We start from the raw sequence: 24610 nt of genomic DNA, 5'->3' as shown, positions 1-24610 counted from the left end.
AAATACAAGATTGTACCTGAGAAAGGATCGCGAGACTCTCTCATTTATTTGGACATGTTATCAAGGAAGATGGTGTTCCTGGAAAGGGATATCATGCTCAGTACACGAGCAGGGGATCGAGAAAGAGGAAGATCCTCAACAAGATGGATTGACACAGTGGCTGCAACAATGGACTCAATCATAATATATGTGAGGATGGCGCCGGACCTACCAGTGTTTAATTATGTTGTACATAGGGTTGCTATGAGTCAAACTGACCCAACAGGACCTAACAACAATAGCAATGGTTGTCCTATGAGAATTTTGTTAGGAAATCTTAATCTCATCTACCTTGTAGCCCTGGTCTTGCCTTTCAGACTTCTTTTGCTCCCCAAATTCAAAGAACATTGCAGAATCACAAAATTTGAATCTCCTTAGGATGCCAAAACACCTATTTTGACCTGGATTTAAATTGAAGAGTACAGAATTCTCTGGGGAAGAGTTAGAGATTGTATTAGGTTGGCTTCTTTAGAGAAGCAAAACCAGTGACACGTGTGTTTGTACATGAAACAAGCCTTAATATTGAGAAATGCTTACACAGTTATAGATTAGGAGATCCAATCCAGTTCATGTCAGGCTTCTCCTGACTCATGGCAGATGCAGAGGTAAATGAATCCAAAGTTGCCTGAATGAATCTACCACAGGAAGTCGGCAGATAGTTCTTCGGATCAACAGACACCACAATAGGAGATTGAGGAACCAGATGCAAGATATAACTCCAGAAGGCAAAGGACCAAAGAGGACTCATCTCTGCTCATTTTTACCGGGAGTGTCTAGTTCACATAATCCCTAACCACCACAGAGGTTCAAAATACTACTTTCAGAAGCATATAATTCCAGATGTGGGAATATGTTGAGAAACAGTAGCTTCATATTTTGTTATTTTTGTTTGATAAAGATTTCTATGATGTTGTAGCAATAGTTTTTGACTTAAAATATTTTATCCTGAAATACTCATTATATGTATCAAATTATTTTTGTGCTCATCAAAAGGCTGAGGTACCTCCAAAAAACAATATTTGAAAGGTCATAATTTTGATTACACTCAGGCAGGAAATTTCCAAGAAGGAAAGATGTAGAATATTTTAGGGATGTAGTGATTACATTTGGGGCTGCTAACCATGAGGTCAGACACTCTATGGGGAAAAAAAAATGAGGCTGTCTGTACTCCTATAAAGAATTACAGCCTCTGAAACCAACAAGGGCAGTTTTACCCTGCTCTATAGAATTGACCTGATGGCAGTGAGTTAGGTTTGTTATGGTTAAGCTTAAACTTTTTTGAAATATCTATTTATGCTTGACATAATAGGCTAGAATTTACTGTGAAGAATATTAATTTTAAAATGGATTATTTAATATTAATAATCTTCGAGATAAGAAGGTCCCCAGTATTACCCAATTAGGGGAACATTGTTAAATTCAAACATAAAAGTCAACATCAGAACATTTAAAATGATTTGCTTGTGAATTCTTATGTTCATTTTTTCTATATTTAGAGGATACTAAAGTAGAATTAGTTTTGTGACTATATTTGGTCTCAATTCATTCAGGTGATGGTGAAGTAATAGAACAGGTAATTGGGCAGCAGACCAATGATCAAGATGAGAGTATTCTTGATGGAATAATCAGGGAACTGCAGAGAGAGCAAGATCTGAGGCTAATTAATGAAGGAAATGTTCCACATTTTCCAGTTAATAGATCATATTCTGTCAATGGTGGTAAGTGTATATACATTTGTAAGAAGGTACAGTTAAATGTATTTTATTTTACTTTTGCCAATTCATATAAGGAATATTTTACATTTAAAATAGAACATTTTTGTTTTCATACAAGTATGAAATAATATGTACAAAAGTGCTGTAGTCTTCAGACTTACCATTTGTTATAAAAATTTGCATTTATATAGAAGTAAAAGTGGTATAATTTCTTTTTTTTTACATTTTATTAGGGACTCACACAACTCTTATGGTATAATTTCTTAAGTCAGTCATTTTCTATCTTTTTTTTAAAAAGTAACTAAGATGCTGCAATAAGTGTTGCCCCTGTGAGATCCTACAAAATCATACATTGGAGATAGCAGGGAGCTTCAAAAAATGTATGGAAAAATTCCATTTTCAGTTTCATTTTCCTGTGAACCTTTTGAACCCCCATCCACCCCATCCCCCACCATATCACAGGTTCTATTACAGACCACGACAATAGTAAAGTGAGTAATTTTGTACTTTCACAGTACATGTAAAAGTTATGCTTATACTATAGTGTTTTTAATAAATAATAATATTATGAAAAATTTTGAAGTATTGTGAAAATTACCAAAATGTGATACTGAAACATGAAGTGAGAGCATGCTATTGAGAAATTGGTGTTGATAGATTAACTTAGCAGAGGGTTAAAATATGTAGCATCTTCCAAGTGCAGTAAAATAAGATCTGCCTGTTTAATGTTTTTAAAGTAGAAACTACTTTTAATTTAAAAACCACAGCTGACCCTTGATCAATACAGGCATTTGGGGTGCCATCCTTTCATGCAATTAAAAATTGACATATAATTTACAGTTTACCATTGAACAATATGGGTTTGAACCATATATGCTCACTTCTACACAGAAAAATGACCAGAAAGTGTGAACAGTTCATGGGGAGGTGATTAACTAGCACCAAACACTGCTTCAAGTAAATATCAGAACACTTAAGCTCATCAGTAGCAAGACAAGAGAGAAAAAGTCCAAGTATAAATGGACCTGCCTATACAATTCAAACCCTTGTTTTTCAAGGGTCAACTGTACTACTAAAAATTGACCCTCCCTTGTTGAGGGAAGGCACCATACCAACTTTTTATCTTGAATTTATAAAAGTACAGTATAATAAAAGAGACTATTTTAAAGAGATATAAAGACATCTTCCAAATTGACTTCACAACAGTTTTATCTTAATACCAGTATAAATTATTGTACAACTTAAAATGACAGGATCTTAAAATGACTATTCTAACCTATTATAGCTCTTCCACCTTTACTTGATATAAAATATATCTTTGCATCAAGTTCTATATAAATTTTAACTGTTTACAATGTACAAATTGAAAATAAAAGTTAGTTCTCCATTCGGCTTATTTGGAGAACTTAACTCAGCTAATAATTCCTGAACCTGAGACAAGATGTGAAGTGAGACCGATCCAGGCTCTTTGTTTTGAAGACATAAAACCTTCCCTGATTTGAAAACCCATTAATTAAATCATTATTCAGCTCTGCTGAATCTTTCTGTGGATGGATTTTGAAATGCCATTAGTAAAAAGGGACACTTTTGACTTTTATTTGTCATAATTAATTATTTGGGAGATTTTTTTCTGGAGTTCATTTTACCAAATGAATTTCCTTTAAATTTTTGTTTTATTCACAAATACAAGAAAAGGAGATGTTCTTCCCTTATTTTTCACTTAAAATGGACATTTTTCTCTAGGGTTAAAACAAATACTAAAAATTCTGTTACTAGTTTTTCTTTTACTGCTCACCAATCTTGGATGTGAAATGTTGATAAAGTATTTTGTTGTTGTTTGCAATTTTTCTTATAATTGTTTAAATACTTCATTTATTCTGAATCCATTTAGTGGAGAAGATAAATGGTCAAATTTTTATTAAGAAGTCATTTTCTGATGGACTCACTGAACTATAATTAACACTTGAGCATTTCTTATATAATGTTAAATATAATTTTTTTCAGTGAGGATTTAGTAGTTTACAGATCTGAATGTGTTTGGTAAAACATAGTGTAAAGCTTTAAGCATCTATTTCATGTCTGATTTATTTATAACACCATAAAAAACATGAAATACTGAACCCAAAAAAGAAATTCACTGTCATCGAGTCGATTCTGACTCACTGAGACGCTAAAGGACAGAATGGAATTGTCTTGGTGGGTTTTTGAGACTGTTTATGGAGTAAAAAGGCTCCTGTGTGTCCCACATTAAAAAAAGCATAAAATGTAAAAAGGGTATCAAAAATGTAAAACAGAGATAGAATACTGTACAGCATTATTATCTTTTCTTTAAATCTTCTGTTTTACTTAGAGCTGATTGAGAGCCTTTGCTCAGAGAACGTTATCTTTCTCTGCTTTTGTCTTAGCTCCGAGAAATCCAAATATAGACATACATTCTTCCCCAAATATTGGACTGCGTCGTAGTGGGCAAATTGAAGGAGTGCGACAAATGCATAACAATGCTCCTCGGAGCCAGATGGCCACGGAAAGAGATCTTATGGCATGGAGCAGAAGAGTGGTGGTCAATGAGCTAAATAATGGAGTTAGTAGGTGAGTGAATCAGGTTATACTCCTATGCAAATGTAAAGCTTCATTTTTAGTGGATAAATCAATGTGCTGTATTAGTTAAGTGACTGATATATTTATGGATATAATTACCATCTTCAGCATATTCCCATTAGTTCATTCCCTAACAAATATTTAATGATTATCTATAATTTGCTGAAAATTGGTCAAAAAGGCTGTAGGTATACTACGTGGACAACACTGGAGACACAGTGTGGGAATTGTGCCCGATCTGACCTCACCACACTGGGGTGAAACACTAAGGACTTGCAACAGAGAGCAGGAGGAGCAAAGCAATGAACTCCTTGAGAAATACCAAAAATAGACTTTGGGGCCAGGTACCCCATCAGACTCGACTGGAAAACACTCTAAAAGGTCAACAAACAGCCCTGGAACTATGTATCAGCTTTTCTTTCTTGTTGTTGCTGTTTTGTTTTTGTTGTGCTTTCTTTTGCTTTTTTTGTGCTTATTGTTTTTGCATGTCTATCTAGATAAGATAGGTGGAAGAAACAATCTGGAGGAGAAAACAGTGGGACCAAATGGTTCCGGGGGGACATGGAAAAAGAAGGCAAGGGAATGGAAGGGGGATGCCAACAAACCCAGTGACAACGGAACAACAAGTGATCTAAAGTGCATGGCGAGATGAGCATAGGATGCCTGGCGGGGCTTGATCAAGTGCAATGTAGCCCAGAGGAATTACTGAAACCCGAATGAAGGTCAAACATGATAGTGGAACAACAGAAAAGTAAAAGGAAATAAAAGAAAGAACTAGGAGGCAAAGGAAATTTATAGAGGTCTAAATAAGTATATTTATAACGATAGGGAAATAGATCTGTATAGATATATTTATATGTAAAGTATTGAGGTAGCAAGTGCTCCCTCACCACAAGAACACTTTGTTCTAATAACCTGGCATTTTGTGATGCTCACCTTCCCTGACACGATCACTGAAGACAAAATGGGTGCATAAGCAAATGTGAAGAAAGCTGATGGTGCCCAGCTATCAAAAGATATAGCATCTTGGGTATTAAAGACTTGAAGGTAAATAAGCGGTCATCTAGCTGAGAAGCAGCAGAGCCCACATGGAAGAAGCACACCAGCCTGTGTGATCATGAGGTGTTGGTGGGAATAGGTATCAGTCATCCAAGACCCAGAACAAAAAATTATAATGATGTGAATGAGGGGAAGGGCAGAATTGAGACCCAAAGCCCATCTGTAGACTATTGGACATTCCCTTACAGAAGGGTCACAAGGAAGAGACGATACAGTCATATCGCAGTATAGCACTGATGAAACTTACAACTTTCCTCTAGTTCTTACATGTGTCCTCCCCCGCCACTATCAGGACCCTAATTCTACCTTACAAATACGGCTAGACCAGAGCATGTACACTGATACAGATAAGAGCTCGTAACAAGGGAATCCAGGACAGATAAACCCCTCAGAACCAATAATGAGAGTAGTGATAACAGGAGGGTAAGGGGGAACCCATCCAAATGATTGATATACTTACCTTCTCCCAGGGGGATGAACAACAGAAAAGTTGGTGAAAAGAGACAGCAGTTGGTGTAAAACATGAAAAAAAAGATAAATGATCAAAGGTTCTTGAAGAGAGGTGGGGGAATGAGCTGATACCAAGAGCTTAAGTAGAAAGAAAATGTTTTGAAAAGGATGGCAATGCACGTACAAATGTGCTTGACACAATGGATGGATGGATGCATGGAGTGTGATAAGAACTGTATGAGCCCCCAGTGAAATGATTAAAAAGTGAAATTATTTTTATAAAGGCTGTGGGGACTGCTAGAGGTTTAAGCCAGATCCAGGTAAGGATATAAACTGAGAAATATTATTGCTAATGCCACATGGATCTTATCCCAAAATAGGCAATAACAAATTGATTTTTGCTCATATTTTATTGACTTTGCAAAGACTTTTGGTTCTGTATATGATTACAAATTATGGACAACATTGTGAAGAATAGGATTTCTAGGACACTTCATTGGGAACTTATACATACACCAAGAAGCAGTTATTAAAAAGGAACAAGGGTATACTGCATCATTTAAAAATAGAAAACGTGTGCAACAGGGTTGTATTCTTTTGATGTACTTATTCAATATATATACTAAACACATAATTTGAGAAGCTGGCCTAGCTGATGAACACAGTATCAGGATTGGAGGAAGAGTCATTAGCAATCCAAGATAGGGAGATTACACAACCAAAACTGCAGATGAATTGAAAAACCTGCTGGTAAAGGTAAATGACTACAGCCTTCCGTATGGATTGTGCTTCAACATAAAGGAAACAAAAAGCCACACAACTAGATTAATAATCAACATCACGATAAACAGAAAATAGGGAAGGTGTTAAGGAAATTCAGGAATTGGTCAGGAAATCAAACAGTATATTCCATCAGACAAATCTGTTGCAAACCAAAACGGCTCTTTGAGGACTAAGGTAGTCCTGACAGAAGACATGGTATTTTTTTATGGCCTCATATGCATATGAAAGTTGGACAGCAAATAAGGAAGACTAGAGAAGAATTGAATTGATGCACTTAAACTCTGGTGTTGGAATAGAATATTGACTTAGAAAAACACACGAATCTGTCAGAAGAAATGCAGCCAGAATACACCTTTGAAGTTTGGATAGCAAGATTCATCTCATATACGAGGAGGTACCTGCCCCCTCCAATTGGAATTTTTTTTAAAGCTATGAATTTAAGTGTGTTTTTTTTACAAAACAACCTTATCACCTTCAAAGTATTCTCCATTACGCTAATACTTTCATCAAATCTGCGATTCCATTCTTGGAAACATTCTGTTTGGATGACTGACAGCACTTCCCTCGTATTCTTCCTCACCTCTTCTACTTGGTCAAATCGCTGTCCTTTCATGTCGCTCTTGCAGAAACAAAAAAGTCACAGGGAGCAAGGTCAAGTGAGTAAGGCGTGTGGGGCAAGAGAGGCGTGCTGTTTTTTTGCCAAAACTGGCACACTGAGATGGCCGCATGAGTTAGTACATTGTCGTGGTGGCAAAAACAGCCCCCAATCTGCCACAAATCAAGCCTTTTTGGTCACACACTGTTATGCAATCTTTTCAGAACCTCTAAATAGAAAGCTTGATTAACAGTCGGACCTGGTGGAATAAACTTCAAATGCACTACAAGTTTGCAATTTTGTCCGTTTGGGATGTTGATGGACCTCCAGAATGAGGTTTGTCATCAATCGACATTTCACCTTTTTTGAACCAAGAAAACCACTCGTACACTTGAGTTTTCCCATAGTGCTGGTCTTGTAAGCTGTGTTTAACATCACAAATATCTGCAGCACTTTTTCCGAGCAGGAAACAACATTTCACAGCTGCATGCTGTTCTCTTAAATTGGCCATCACAAAAAAAAAACAAACGTGGTTTGAGTGAAAGTGAAATTGCTTTTATGAAAAAATTCACTGTGACCAGAGAAAACCTTCCCAGGTGACAGCACAGGGTGCACTAACTCAGAGCGAGTGGCTCCATGCTCACCTAATGGGGAAGATGCCTACTACAAAAGCTCCGCCCAGTGGAGCTTGTTTTCTTTTTTGTGTGTCTGTGGTGGGGTATCCCCTCATATTTGCATGTGTTATTTGGAACAAAAGTCTTCAAGAAGGACATCATGCTTGGTAAACTTGAAGGGTGAGCGAAAAGGATGTATTGGCACAGTTGCAGCAGCAATGGGCTCAAGCATGAAGCATAGCACCGTTTGGAAGGTGATACAGTACTGGGCAATGTTTAGTTCTGTTATAAATAGGATCATTATTAGTTGGAATTATGCAGCACCTAACAGCAGCAACAACAAATGTACCTTCTTAATGAAGTATTTTACCAGATCAGGCAATAACTTGCTTTCGCTTTTCTTTTTGTCTGCCCTCTGCCATAAGTGCAGAAAACCAAGCTCAATGTCATCGAGTCGATGCCAACTCATAGCAACCCTCTAGGGCATGGTAGAACTGCCTGTGAGTTTCTAAGACACTAACTGCTACGGGAGTCGAAAATCCTATCTCTCCCAATGAAAAGGTGGTGGTATCAAACTGTGGACCTTGTGGATCGCAGCCTGACACATAACCGCTATGTCACCGAGGCTCCTTTCTGCTAGAGGCAGGCAGCAATAATAAGAAAAGAAGAGATTATAGTTAACATATGATCTGGATACCAACCTATGACAGTAGTGCAATTTTAAATAATTTTTTCTTAGAAATCTGAAAGTGTTTTTTTTTTCACTTGGTTTATAGACTTTTGATTTGCTTGTTTGGTTTCCTTCTATGGTTAACATTGATCTCTGGATTGTTACTAGGGTTCAGGAAGAATGTAGAACTGCAAAAGGTGATATAGAAATTGGACTTTATACAGTTGAAAGGAAGAAAAAGCCATCTTTTACCTCACAAAGGGTAAGCTTTGTTTTATGGTACTTAGGATACACTATTTTCAAATCGTTGCAAATGCCATGATTTTTCAAGGAAACAGTTGTGTATTAAGGAATTTCATTTTTTAGGTATTTGCATTTGGAGAATATTTTTTAAACCCCATATTAGCATAAAACCAAAAATCCAAACCCATTGCCAGCAACTTGATTCTGACTTGTCGTGACTGTATAGGATAGAGTAGAATTGTTCCATAGGGTTTCCAGTTTGAGAACATTTACAGCAGACATTCTAGATCTTTCCCCTGTGGATAATCTGGTTCTCATACCACTGACTATTGAGTTAGCAGCCACGTGCTTAGCCACTGCAGTACTGAGGTTCCTTCATATATGGTTTTTATTTGCAAGAATGAAATTATATAGGTATCAGAGCATATAAGGCATCTTAAAAAGTCTAGGACATGTAGATAAAAAGTATGCTTCTATTCAAAAAACACTTTACATGGTAACGGAGAATTTTAAGATTATTCGATTATTAATCACAAACGAAAGCAATTGCTCAGATACCTTATACAAGAAGGAGGCAAGAGACTTAGCCTGTGGGCTATATCCTGTTTGTTGCCTATATCATATCTGTAAATAAAATTTTATTGGAATATGACCACATTTAATCATTTTGTATTTTCCATAGCTTCTCTCATGCTCTATAATGACAGAGTTGAGTAGTTGCCAGAGAAAGTCTATGGCTCTCAAAACTGAATATATTTACCATCTGGCCCTTCAATGGAACGTTTATTGACCCTGGCCACAGGCCTTTTACTGGCCTACCTAAGCATACTGGAGTAAAATATGATTAATGCATTGAGTAGTACTGGACTCATATTTCCAGTAGAAGCTGCTATGCATGGAGTAGGATTCCAGCATCCCATTAGGTACATGGTAAGCATTTTGGGGGTATTATCAAGTTCACCAAGGTAGGAGCACACTTTTATCCTCAGATCTGGTATTTTAAAGAATCTAGAATGATTTTGATAAATAAATGTAGGCAATTGACCTTGAGTTTAAACTTTTTTTTCAACATTGATGAAAACAATTTTAGGTAATCATGATGTGAACAACTCCAAATATTCTTTAATCATTTGATCCTTGCTTTCTTGCTTTCTATTTTGATTTTATTTTCTTTGATGTTCTCTTATAAAATTGTTTTCTTAGAGAGTTTAAATGGCACATATGCAAGATTTTTATGCTTCTTTTCTTGTTAAGTTGATTTGTCACAGCTATGAGAATAATAGGGTAGTTGGGTTTGTAGACACATGTACTGAAAATACATATTATACATATTAGGCTGAGACAAAAAGTATTGCTACAAATTCATAGAAAGCTTTTTTAAACAGAAATATCAAATGTGAAACTATTATTTCTCAACATACCCTCCTTCCAGGTTTATACACCTCTGAAGGCGGTGTTACCATCTCTCTAACCCTTCCCAGAAGAATTCTGCACTCTTCCATTTACACCACGTCAAAATGGCAGTTTGGGTTTCCTCGAGGCAATCAAATCGTGTTCCTTTTAAATGTTCTTTGAGTTTGGGGAACAAAAAGAAGTCTGACAGGGCAAGATCAAGGCTGTAGGGTGGATGGGGTAAGGTTTCCCAAGGAAATTCTCCTGGGACAGCCCTCGCTACCCTCGAAGATTACGCAGGTGTAGTGTCATGATGGCAGACAATTCCTTATCCAAACTTCCCTAGCAGCAGTTTTCCATTCTCTTAAAATTTCTTCATAATAATGCTCTGTGATTGTCCCGTGCCCTTTAAGAAAAACGTGTCAAGATTACCCCTTTGTAATTCCACATAACGATTACCTTAACTTTCTGAGCTGACCTCTCTGCCTTGAATTTAAGTGGCCCAGCAGCGGATCCCCTCTCTGAAGCCATTGTTTTGATGGAATCATTTTTGCCAATCTCCTAAAGGAAAATATGACAAGTGTATTACTGAGGGAACTTGTTTGCAGACATCTATTAATCTCGACATGTTTGAATACATTTTGCTTGGCATAAACCATGCACTTATGACCTGGAATCTTAGTAACAATACTTTTTGACTTACTGCCATATAAGATGAAAAACTAGCTCCTCATACGTATTTACAAGGTTTTTAAACTTGTTTACTTCTAATGGCATATGAGGGTAATGGTTTTACTATGTATCATTTTAATATTAACATTTAATACTTGTAAAGGTTTAGAAAAACAAATTTTTTTCAAATTTTAGTTGTTAAAAATTAAAACTTTATTGTGACCTACTTACTAAATGGATATACTGCCTACTCTTGTTATAACCACAAGTGGATTAAACATTATGACTCAATGTTTCTTCTATGTTGTTGACATATGAGGGTAAGTCAAAGAGTTTTGCTTCAAAATCATAGAACTTTTTAGTAGGCAAAGTATGAAAATTTGAAGCTATATTTTCCCCCATTTAACCCCCATCTGAAGGCAGTGTTTTTATCACCCTAATCCCTACCTACAGAATTTTGCAGTGTTCAATTTGCACCATGTCAAAATGACCATTTTAAGATCCTGTAGGACTCAAATCATGTTCCTTTCAAATCTTTTTTTGAGTTTTGGAAACAAAATGAAATCCCCAGAGGCAAGATCAGGCCTGTAGGATGTATGGGCTAAGGCTCCCCAATGAAGTCTCAAAGAGCAGATCTTTCTATTCCCAAATACTGAGCAGGTGCATTGTCAAGAATGAAAAAGAATTTCTTGGGGCTACTTTCCTGGCCTTTGTCTCATCAGGGCAGTTTTCAGTTACCTGTAGATGCTTTCATACAGTCTCTCTGATTGTCCTCTGTCCTTTGAGACAATCTATCAATAGTATGCCATTGGGATTCCCCCAAACAGTTCCCACAATAAACTTCTGAGCTGTTCTTTGTTGTTCTTCTTAGGTGCCATCAAGTCAGTTCTGACTCATAGCGACCCTCTGCGTGAAACTTTGCCCAGGCCTATGCCACCTTCACGATTGTTCTTATATTTGAGCCTGTTATTTTAACTGCTGTGTCGAGGCATCTTGTTGAAGATCTTCCTCTGTTTCCATGATACTTTGCGAAGCTTGATGTCATTCTCCATGGACTGGTTCCTTGAATTTAACTGGTCTGGCAACACAATTCCTCAGGAGCCATTGTTTTAGACCTTCCTTTGGACAGCCCCACCCCCAATAAGACTAGGGCAAATATAATACTGAAAGAACTTGGCTGCAGCTATCCACTGCTCAGAGAGACGTGTTGAAATACATTTCGTTTCGAATAAAATTGTGTACATATGAACTGCACCCTGGTAGCAATACTTTTTGACTTAACCTTCATGGGATTAGGGATTAGGCATGACTTCTTTGTGTGTGTTTGTTATGCCTTGTTGTACCCCAAAATCAAATGAATATAAATAATCTAAAGTTGATTGAATCATTTCACGTAATTTTTAATAAATCCCTTTTTGGTGTATTTCCTTTTTTTTTCTGTGTGAAGGTTTAGACTTAATTAATTCTAAACTTGTTTGATTCTTAAGAACCTAAGGATGCTAATCTAGAATGAACATAAGTATGGTTTAAGAAAGCTAATTCTGTATTTTAACATTTTAACTAAGTTCTACATTTTTTATGTATGGAAGCATTATTACATTAACAACCCAAACTCATTTTCATCTAATCAATTCCAACCCACAGCAACCCTTTAAGACAGAGTAGAAATGCCCCGTAGGATTCCCAAGATGGTACATCTTAATGGAAGCAGATTACCATGTCTGTGCCCCTCAGACTGGCAGGCAGATTTGAACCATCTCCTTGTATTCCATTAAGAAATACAGATACATAGGAATGGTGTAGATATGTTGCTTCATATTGTAAGGATTCTGAATAATACCGTTTTTATAAATCCTGACTGAGGAAATTCTTACATGCCAAATTTCCAATATTGTCTTTAGTTCGTTCACAAAGGTCTCAAACTAGGAGAGTAATGAATGTTAATGGTCTAGTTGTATCTTGAAGTTCTGCTTTGTGATGTGTCATCACCTCTTGCTTGCCTTCCCATTCCCTCTTTAATTGATTGAATTTACATATGTTCATTTTGTTTGTTACTTGAACTCTTGCTTTTCATTTTATAAAATCTTTTTTCCATATTATTTATAGAATGATTATCAGCCTATTTGTGGGCGGTCTTTAAGAAGGACACAGCGCAAGCGTCAGCATACTTATCAGACACGTTCTACCATAGAGCACAATTCACCAGCATGCCAAAACTCTGGTGTACAAGAAGAATCGGAGAGTTCTTCAGAGGTGAGAAATCTGTTACTTATTCATTCAATATGAACTTTTTATGTTATCAATTTGGATTTAATTTTATAAATCACCTCTTTAAAATGTAATACTTCATTTATTTTGTAGTAAAAGGTTTATTATAGGGTATTTCATAGACAACTTTTGATATCATAGTAAATTTCTTTGTGTGTCTTACCTGATTTTTACCTCAGATATTATTTTGTTAGAGTATTCAACAACACAGTAAAAGTTTCAATGAGAACATAGAAATAGAGTTAGGAGCAATCTCCTGGCAACAAAAAGAGCTATAATATAAACAGTGGTAGCATAACTAATCCTAGAACTAGTTGGTTATGTAATCAGTATAATATACATAATCTTTGTTATTATTAACTTTACCCAGTCATGAAGTCTATTTACTGTCAATTTTTTATCTCAGACCTTATTTCTGTCCCTTGATTTTATTTAATTTGAGGTGAATTTCTACAAGTTAGGGTCCCATTGGCCAGTTTTAACACAACTTCTTCTTTGACATTAGTTACACTTATCTGACTGGTTGCCATATTTTGTGTGTGTTCATTTTTATTTCCAGTACTTTAATTTCCCTGCCCCGGTATATTCTAATTTTTGCCTTTGAGTATTGTTGATCTTTTGATCTCATACTGATGTTTTTGTGTAATGTATATGTCTTAATCTTTTAATTTGTGTGTCACTCTGTTTCACTAAAGGATGTTCTTGGGATGTAGGCTCGGTTTTAGGTTTAAATAGTGTCTCGGTGCAATAGTCTCATATAGTCCTTGGTTCTCTAGGTTCCGGTCTCTTTTACGTTTTTAAAAAACAAGAATTTGGTTTCTACCATTTTTCTCTCATTTTCTGCGAGATCATTTCTTGTGATCCTTGTCAGAACATTAGTGGTGTTAACTGGGCACCATGTAATTCTCCTAGTATCCGGGTACATGAGCTTGTGGCGTATGCAGACTGTTTCGTCTCCGATTGTTTGTTTACCTTATTTGTATTTTGCTTCTGGTGATGAGAGAACCACATTATGCCAATTGACTGACTAGTCCAGTGAGTTATGGTCTTAGGCTTTCAAACCCAGAAAACCAGTCTTTAGTTATGTTTGTGAAGTATCCATAATGTGTGTCGGTGAATAGGTTTATCTGGAGCCCCATATTTGCCTTTAGATATGCCTGAGATGGTTCTAAGGAGCTCTTGTGGCACTCTGGGGTAAACGCGCGATCTATTGCATACCTACCACTTTCTCAGTCTGCCTGGACTCATGCATATATGCTCCAGCACTCATTTTACTTTGATTGCTTGTGTTCACTATATCCATATTCAGTGACACGTTTCCTATCACCAAAAATGAAGTCTACAATCTAAAATGTAGACTTACTGGCCTCCAATGAACATTGGCGTGTTTATATGTATTTATTCTTACCTTCTTAAAAGAAAGTTTATATAATACTTGACGTGTATTATTTATCATTATACCCTCCAGGTCTGTCTTATTAAATTTTCACTGACTTATCAGTGTTCTTTATGGTTACATAGTCTTCTGTGTTTGTACTACAATTTGCTTATCATTTATCATCCTGATGGGCACTTCCAAATCATTTCTATTTAATTGCTGTTGTGAAGAATGCAGAATGGACATGGGTAGAGGTATTCATATGTCCATTTGTGTCATTATTTTTACATCTCTCAGGTGTATACCTAGGAGCGTGATTGCTGGATTATAGGTTGATAGTCTTATTCCTCGTTTGGTTTAAAAGTGTTACACCATTTCCCATCATGGTTATGCCACCAGCAATGGATAGGCGTTCCAGTTTCCCCACATCCTTCCAACATTTGCTCTAGCCTATTTTTTTCATTTAATCATTTTACTGGGGGCTCATACAATTCTTATCACAATCTATACCTACATCCATTGTAGCCTGGTTTTTTAAATCAGTGACATTTTAGCCAAGGTAGTTTTGATTTACATCTCTCTCGGATATCCTTTGTGATGAAGATTTTGTTCCTGTCATTTGCCTAATTTGTAAAAGAGTTTATTGTCATCTTGTTGTTGAGTTGTTGACATTTTTACATATTTTAGAGATTAGATCCTATTGGGTAAGTTATTTCCAAATATTTTCCCCAGTGTGTTGGTTGTCTATTTACTCTTTTCACGACTTCTTTTGATGAGCATAAGTTTTTAACTTTTATGATGTCCTATGTATGTATTTTTTGTCTTTTATTTTTGCAGTTATATTTCCCCCCATTTTGTTTGTTTGCTTTGCTTTACAAAAGATTAAGTCCTACAGTTTTCCCCCTATGTTTTCTTCTAGGGGCTTAACATTTAAGTCATTGATCCATTTTGCGGTAGGGTTTTTGGGTGTGGTGTGAATGGTAGATTCTGTTTCATTTTTCTGCAAGTGGATATCCAGTTGTGCCAGCGCTGTTTATCTGCTCCAATGACCGCTTGTTGACACAAGTGTCCATAGGTGGCTTGGTTTAATTCTAGGTTCTCAGGTATTGTCTTTCACTGGACCAATACCAGGCTGTTTTGATTATTTTATGTTTTGATATCAGGAAGTATGGGCCTCCTTCTTGCTTCTTTATCTTCCATATTGCTTGGACTACAGAGGGTGTCATTCCTTTCCCTATTTTAGTTGAATGTGTATTGGGATTGCATTACATGTGTAGATCACTCTATGTAGAATTTACATACATGCAGTATTTCACTATGCTGTCTTCCAATTCATCAGTGTGGAATGTCTTTCCATTTTGTAGGTCTCATTTAGTTTCTTGGAGTAGTGTTTTCTCATTTTCATTGTGTAACTTTTTTATGCCTCTGGTTATGTTAATTCCTAGTATTTTTTCTTTGGAAACTATTGTACAGTTTATTATTTTCTTGATTTCGTCTTTGGTGTATTCTTTGTTAGTGTGGAGGAGTCCAACTTAGTTTTGTGTTTTGATCTTGTACTCTGTAGTGGTGCCAAATTCTTATATTAATTCCATTAGTTTTCTTGTGGAATTTGTAGAATCTTCTGTGTATATTATTATGTCATCTACAAATAGAGTTGCTTCTTCCTTTCCAATTTAGATACCTTTTATTTCTTTTGTTTGCTTTATTGCACTGACTAGGAATTCGGTACAGTACTGAATTGAAATGGTGGCAGTAGGCAGCCTTCTTGTTGCTGTTCTCAAAGGGAGAGCTCTCAGACTTTCTCCATTAAGTGTAATGTATATATGAATACTTTACGTATCCAAACCTACCTTCTTTATGGCCATAGAATACGGGATATAGCAATTTTTAAAATGTTACTCCCTTCTGTGGTTCTTTCTCTTTGTTTTCTTAAGAATTGTAGTTGCCAGTACATAATGAGCGCTAAATTGTGCACTGGCCATGTATGGTACCCACAATGTTCCTTCTCCTGTCAATCATGATTCTTAGACTTTCTTTTATCAAAATAATACCCCTCAGCACAAAACTTGAATTTGAAGAAATGGTCCCATATTCAGGATCCCATATTGATTTAACTTTTTCCCCCTCTAGAATGAAAAAAATATATAATCAGGAAATAATAACATATATCATTCCATAGTTCAGTCACGTCAAGCAGAATTCTGCAACTACTAACCACAATCAGGTTCCAGACCTTCTCTTTCTTCCTGGACTCCTTGACATCAGCTCCCCCTTACCTCCACCCCCACCCCACCACCACCACCTAAAACCCTTATTTGACTTTCTGTTCCCATAGGTTCATCAATACTGGGTTTCATATATTGAAAAACAGAAAAACATTTGAATGTAATAATGATATTTTAGTTGTACTTAAAAAATTTTTTCAAAAAAATTTTTTTTCTTCCTACTCTACTGTGAATATATATGAAAGAATTTTTGTTCTACAATTTGATCAGAAATAATTCCATCGGTTGAAGGTATAGATAAAACAAGATAGATCATGGAATAATTGTCTAAGCTGTTTATTGTATACACAAAAGTTCATTATTTTATGAACCTCTGTATATGTTTGAAAATTTGCATAATATTAATAAATTTTGTCATTGGAAAATAATTAACTTGGTGAAGGCATATAGAAAATTTAAAGCAATAGTTTTAACATTTAATAAGCTTGTAGATGGATTTAAGTAGTGTATTTTATCTTTGATATAATAAAGATGTTTCATATCAGTTGCATAGTATATTCCAGAAAAATATTTTAAACTTAATGTGATTGTTTGTTTCAGATACACATAGAACAAATATTCTTTAGTTTTTAACTAAAACACTGTTTTTTGTGGGAATAATAAGTATGTTATAATTAGCATTTTGTTATTAACTCTAAGATTAGAGATTCAAGTCTACCCCAGGTTACCTTTAAAGAAAAGCCTGGCAGTCTGCTTACAGACTGCAATTGAAAATGTGGTTAGCAATCAAAAATCCTCTGGAGCATAGTTCTACTCAAAAACACATGAAGAGATGGTTTGGGTTTTGCTAATTAATAGCATGCTAACTAACAATACCAATACGTCTCAATTGTTCGTTATCTATTGCAGGAAGATGAAACTGTGGGCACAAGTGATGCTTCAGTAGAGGATCCTGTCATTGAATGGCAAAGTGAAAGTTCCTCCAGGTAGTTTTGATCGTTTGGTTTGGTCAAAATTAATCATTGATGGTCATAATATTATGTTCTTGTAAGAGTTTGATAGAATCAGATTTAAAATAATATAACAAAAATATGGATTGGAGAGCACCAGGATCTGTTTTGTCCTAACCCTGCCAATATCTTTTGGGGCTTGTTACTGTGAGTTTTAGGTTCTTTATCTATAAAGAGGTTCTTTTAAAATACAAGAATCTATTTCTTGGCAGGTTATGTGTCTTTATTTCAGTTTTAAAGCAACCAAGTGTAACCATTTCTGGAAATAAGATTCAGCTTTTTCTGATTATCCCCTCCACCTATATAGTTGTGAATGCAGTCCCTTTCGCTTCTCTAACCCTGTTCACCTTGCCTGCTTCTTTTTGTATCCACATGTAGATTAATGTTTGCTATTACTGATAGTGCAAGATTGTGTATGCAGTAGTATTTACCCTTGCTGTCTATAACTCTCATATTATCTTTCCGTGTCTTCCTTTATAGTGACATTGTGCTGGTCATCCTTTTATTGTATCTTGATTGTCTCCTAAATCCAAGTTAGTAGGTGTCTACCCTCTCACTACTTCTCTCATCCTTGGTTACCTTCAATGTTTTTTCTTATGTGTAAACTTCCCCTTGACTTTTTATAATAGTGGATTCATACATTACTTGCCCTTTTGTGATGGATTTATTTTACTTAACATCATATAGGGTCATCGAAATTATGAGGTTTTACAGATTCTTCATTATTTAATGTTCCATAGCATTATATTCTATGTATGCAATGGTCTATCTATTGATCAGTTGATGGAAATTCATCAATTGATGTCCCTATCTCTTTACTATTATGAAATAATTCTGTTTGTGTCCTGACTTATTTCTTTAGGATATATACCTAGTATTGTGATTGCTAAACCAAAAGGTATTTCTATTTTCAACTTTGTAAGGAAGTACCATACATAGTTCCCCCAGTAATATGTTATAGTTTAATTTGTTAACACCTTCATCAGCATTTGCTCTTTTCAGACATACTAAACTTAACTGTTATTACTGGGGAGAAATGATATCTTGTTGATTTGGCTTAAACCACTAATGGCTAGTGACCCCAAGCATTTCTTCACATGCTTGTTGGTCAAATTACTGTCTTCTTTGGTACAGTGTTTATTTGTATCCTTTGTCTAATTTTATATTGGATTGTTTATCTTTTTTGCTGTTGAGGTTGATATGTCGGATATGCTATTAATGTTTTCTCCCTAAAGTATAGGCTCTCATTTCACTCTTTTGGAAAAGTCCTTGGATGCACATAGGTATTTAATTCATAGAAGATCTCAGTTATGTAATTTATTTGGTGCTATGTGTGTATTTTTAAATTCTGTTTGATAATCTGTGTCATTGATTCGGATCTCTAAGTTTTTCTGTTTGTTTATTTTTGATAATTTTAATGGCATATAATTCATGTACCATCCAATTCAATGGTCTAAATGAATTGAAAAGAAGTATGTAGTCACCACCACAACCAGTTTGAGGACATTCTCTTCACTCTTACACTCATTATGATTAGCTCTGTGTTCCCCCCACCCTCCTAAACATCGTCTCATCTAACCCTAAAGAACTATCTTAGTGACTGTCTCTCTAGTCATGGTTATGCATGGGATGGCCAACTGCAAATTCAGCAGTCCCAAACTACTAGCTGCTCCAAGGACTTAAGATGGGGCTTTCTACTCCCTTAAAGACTTAGAGACTCATAAACTCACAGGGTCACTTCTACCCTGTCTTATAAGGTTGCTATGAGTTGGCATCAACTCAATGGCTGTGAGTTTGGGTTTGGGGTGTTATATAAAGAAAATGATACAAACACAAGCAACAATAGCAAAACACAAGAGAAGCTGAATCCAAGAGAATGTAGAAGATAACAGAAACTGGAACAAATTAAAGATTAATCAAGAGGGTAAACAAATGGTAAGATGTTCAATTTTAACCAAATTCTATCTGCATTAATCGAATTTACAGTGCACTTTATGTGAAGGCAAGACTATTCACATTCCTGGTCATTGTTCTGAGGGAGTTCAATGGAGGCTTAATCCTCTTGGGGACTCTGCAAATGAATTTTGTGATTTCACTCTCTAAGCTTGCCTCTGTTTTTAAAAATGATATTTATAATTTTAGATTTCACATTTACATGTTTTATCCATCTTTGAATATTTTTGTATGTGATGTGAGATAGGAATCTTGCTTTATACTTTTCTGCAAATGGATATCTATTTTGGCAGCACCATTTTTAAATGGTTCAATGATGTTCCTCATTTAATGGAATTGGGCCTTTTGTTTAAGATCAGCTTTTCATAGGCAGAATATTTTCATTCTGGATTCTCTGTTCTGCTCCACTGGTCAATGTATCTGTCATTGTGTCAGTACTCAACTATTGTGACTACTGTTATCTGTATTGGAGGGCTTGGGAAGCATGAGACCGCTTCCTTTGCTTTTCTTCTTCACTAGTTGTTTGCTTATCTGGGGTCTCTTTTCTTTCCAGATAAAGTTAGTGCTTGGTTTTTCCATCTCCTTAGAGAATATTGCTAGAATGTGGATCATGATTACATATTATCTGTAGATTGATTTGGGATTAAATCACTTTCGTGATGTTAAATCTTCTTTCCATGAGCATCTGTGGTAAGGTTTACTCCAAAGTGTCTATTTTTTACAGTGGTTGGCTATGACATTATTTTCCTTCTCTTCTTTTCAGAATGTTGGTTGGTGGTAGAATGGAATCTGACTGATATTTTAATGTTAATCTTGTACCCTGCCACTTTGCTAAATCATATCATATTCAAATAGAGAGTTTTACTCATTTGTCAATTTGTATGTCTTTTAGTTCCTTTTCTAGTCTTACGAGCCTGGCTATGATTTCCATTGACCACTTGTCTGTCATTCTGTTGTCCTGTGGTGGCCTGTGTGCTGCAGTGATGCTGGTAGCTATGTCGCTAGTGTTTCAAATGCCAGCAGAGTCACTCAAAATGAGCAGGATTCACTGGAGCTTCCAGACTAAAAACAGACAAATTATCTACCTCAGTCTGTGTTTGTCTAAGTAGGCCATCTGTTTCTAGAAATTTGTCCATTTCTTACAGGTTTTCAAATTTGTTGTATAGTTTTTCACTGTATTCTATGAATACTTTTATTATGATGTCACCTATTTAATTTCTTACACATGTTGTTTGCATAATGTCACTTTGTATAATGTCACCCATTTAATTTCTTACACAGGCTGTTTGCATCTTCTCTTTGTTAAATATGGCAGTGGTTTCTCAATTTTGTTCTTCTCTTTTGAATCATTTTATTGGGGGCTCATACAACTCTTATCACAATCCATACATATATCCATTGTGTCAAGCACATTTGTACATTTGTTGCCATCATCATTTTCAAAACACTTTCTTTCTGCCTGAACCTTTGATATAAACTCTTCATACAAATCTACCATAGAAATCTACCCAGATTTGTATGGTAGAATTGGGGTCATGATAGTGGGGGGAGGGAGCATTAAAGAACTAGAGAAAAGTTGTATGTTTAATCGGTGCTATACTGCACCCTGACTGGCTCATCTCCTCCCCGAGATCTTCCTGTAAGATATCCAGTTGCCTGCAGATGGGCATTGGGTCTCCACTCTACACTCTCCCTCATTCACAACAATGTGATTTTTTTTTCTGGGTCTTTGATGCCTGATACCTGATCCTATCGAGACCTCATGATCACACATTCTGGTGTGCTTCTACCATGTGGGCTTTGTTGTTTCTCAGCCAGATGGCCACTTGTTTATCTACAAGTCTTTAAGAACCCTGATACTATGTCTTTTGATATCCGGGCACCATCAGCTTTGTTTAGCATATTTGCTTATGCACCCACTTTATCTTTAGCAATGGTGTCAGAAAGGTGAGTATCATGGAATGCCAAGTAGATAGAACAAAGTGTTGAGGGAGTACTTGAGTAGAGGCCCAATGTCCATCTGCTTCCTTAATACTAAACCTATTTCCACATTGTCATATATAAATATATTTCCATATGTACATGCCTGTATTTAGATCTCTATAAATGGCCTTTGCCTTCTAGTTCCTTCCTCTGTTTCCCTTTACTTTCCTCTTGCCCTACTGTCATGTCCAACTTCAATTGAGTTTCAGTGATTCCTCTGGATTTCATTGCCCTTGATCAAGCCCTACCAGGCCTCAGACACCCTCCTCACCTTCAATTTTCAGAGTAGTTCCCTTGTCTCCCTGGGTTTGTTAACACCCACTTCCTCCCCACCCACCCTCTCCCATGCCCCGCCCCTGGAACTATCATCCCATTGTTCTCTCTTCTGGCTTGTTTATCCTGCGTATCCCATCCAGATAGACACACAGCAACAACAATATGCACAAACACAAGACTGAGCGCAACAAAGCAACATTAGAAAATAAAACGATAGCTACAACAACAGCCAAAATGGCAACAACAACAAAAATGAAAGCCTATAAATAGTTCAAAGTCTATTTGTTGTCCTTTATGGATCGTCTCTTTTGATATGTGTTGTTGATATACATTGACCTCTGATCACTGCCTTTCCTGTATCCCAGTATTTTGATATGTTCTCTTTTCATTCTCACTTGATTCTATGAATTTTTATCTCTGCCTATTCTATTATCTAGTAGTTTTAACAGGGTCTTATTCAGTTTCTATTTATTTGTTTTAATTTTCCTTGTTCTTCTTGTATTGATCTACAATTATATTACATCCAAGAAGGTACTTTATATTATTGGGATACTTTAAATTCATTGACACTTGCTTTTGTGGCTACCACATAGTTTATTGTACACATTGATCTATGTACACCAGAAAACGATGTTTATTGTGTTTGTATTGTGTGGAGCTTTCTGTGTATTTATTCAATTTCTTTCTATTTGTTCTGTCCTTCATTATAAGTGATGTGTTAAACCTAAGATTAAAGTATAGTTGTCTATCTTATCTCTGTTCCTAAAGTGAGTCAATTGCAGCAGTATGTTGATAGATTGTGTTTTTAAACCCACTCTGCTACTCTCTTTCTCCTGCTGAATAAATTAATCTATTTTTCAGTGTTATTAATAATGTGTATGAATTCACTGGTGTTGTTTTGTGTGTTTTTTGTGGTGTTGATTTCTTCTGAATTTTTCTTTTATGTATGTACTGTGCTCATTTTCTTATCAGATTTTTTGTTGTTGTTTTTGTGTTTATTAAGTCCTTATGATTCTCTGCTTCTTTATTTTGATTAGGAGCTTTATCAACTTTCTTTGTGCCTATCTTAGAATTTTTAGCTTAAAGTTAAAAGTCTCTTCTATCTTGAAATCATCCCAACTTCCTCTACATTTCAGAGTTCTATACTTAGGCCATTTATTCCCTTTTTTGACTTTGTTGTTATTGTCATTTATGGTGTGGTAAAATTTTTTCTTTATTTGTAGTCAGATAAGCATATTTTGTTTATGAGATGTTTTTTTCTCCTTAAGTTGGTTTGTGAGTGATGTTATGTGCATTATTCTCAGGTGTTATTTGATGTTGTTCTCTGTACAAGAGACCCTCTTTATGATCTCTTCCAAGTTTGATTTGGTCTTTACAAATTATCTAAACTTTTGTTTTATCAGTAAATGTCCTAATTTTGACATTGTATTTGAGGGATAGTTCTGCTCGATATATAATTCTTGGTTTACAGTTTTGACTTTCAGGATTTTATGTATGTCATCCCATTGCCTTTTTGCAGTGGTTTCTGTAGAGAAATCAGAGCTTAGTCTTACTAATTTTATTTTGTAGGTAACATTTCCTTTGTACTGAGATGCTCTCAAGAGACTTTCTTTGTCTTTTATTTAGAAAATAATTATGATATATCTTAATGGCTTTCTTTTGTTTCTATCTTGTATAGGGCTTGTTGAGCTTCTTGGACTGATATCCTTTCATCATTTTTGCCAGTGGTTCTCAGCCTCCCTGATGCCATGGCCCTTTAATACAGTTCCTCATGTTGTGCTGACCCCCCAACCATAAAATTATTTTCGTTGCTACTTCATAACTGTAATTTTGCTACTGTTATGAATTGGGTGACCCCTGTGAAAGGGTCGTTTGACCCCCAAAGGGGTCGCAACCCACAGGTTGAGAACCTTTGATTTATGATATTAGGGATATTTTGTCATAGAAAACCTTTGACAATTTTCTCTGTGTGGCGTTTGTTTTGTTTTTAAGCCCTGTTAGTGCATTGGTTCCCTGTTGGGCTCCTAAGATGAAACTTTCTACTGTGAAGAGGTAGTCTCGGAAATGCACAAGGGCAGTTCTACCAAGTCCTATAGGGTCACTTGAGTTAGAATTGACTAGATAGCAGTGAGTTTTTCAGTTTACTGTTCTGGAATTCCAATCACATGTAAATTTTTCCTCTTGATATTGCTTCACATAATTCCAATGCTGCTGCTTCTGGATTTTTCCTTATTGAAATTTGTATGGAAATATTTTTTCTTTTACTTTTCCTGTCTGTTCTACAATTGGTTCAAGTCTATTCTTTTGTCTTTTCAACATGTTACAGATCTCTGAAATTTTAATCTTCATCCTCTATATTTCTAATTGTTCTTTTTGTATAGTTTCTAATATTTATTTATTTTGTTGTTTTCCTTTTGTATTGTTTTCCTTTCGTTTTCTAGGGTATTGAGTGTGTTTCCATGATACTGTTCATGGTTTCTTTGACTTCTAGGAAGTTCCTATATACTATCTTTTGAATTGTTCTTTATTTTGGATACTTGCCTTTGGTATCTTTGCCTTCCTCTTTGTTTGGTTTGAAGTTGTTTGTCTCGGGGATGTTTTAAAGTCCTTTTATTTGTTGATTATGTGTTGGCGTGTTTAATTATGATGGTTTTACTCTATTTTATATCCAGATGTTCAGATTAGAA

At 35.7% G+C, this 24610-nt stretch overlaps 1 protein-coding gene across 3 annotated transcripts in view; it reads left to right on the top strand.

Moving 5' to 3' along the window:
• LOC142435012 (bromodomain and WD repeat-containing protein 3) overlaps positions 1-24610 on the top strand; it is a 175854-nt gene that overhangs the window by 113229 nt on the left and 38015 nt on the right. For all 3 annotated transcript variants that reach the window (XM_075539614.1, XM_075539613.1, XM_075539612.1), the window contains exons 18-22: positions 1590-1757; positions 4160-4343; positions 8692-8785; positions 12937-13083; positions 17611-17687. In XM_075539614.1, coding sequence (XP_075395729.1) covers positions 1590-1757; positions 4160-4343; positions 8692-8785; positions 12937-13083; positions 17611-17687 — 670 coding nt within the window. The remainder of the gene's footprint in view (positions 1-1589; positions 1758-4159; positions 4344-8691; positions 8786-12936; positions 13084-17610; positions 17688-24610) is intronic.

This window comes from Tenrec ecaudatus, chromosome X (genome assembly GCF_050624435.1).
Source record: "Tenrec ecaudatus isolate mTenEca1 chromosome X, mTenEca1.hap1, whole genome shotgun sequence".
Classification (NCBI taxonomy): Eukaryota; Metazoa; Chordata; class Mammalia; order Afrosoricida; family Tenrecidae; genus Tenrec; species Tenrec ecaudatus.
The sequence above is the reverse complement of the archived record's forward strand: the minus strand, read 5'-3'. Positions and strand labels throughout refer to the sequence as shown.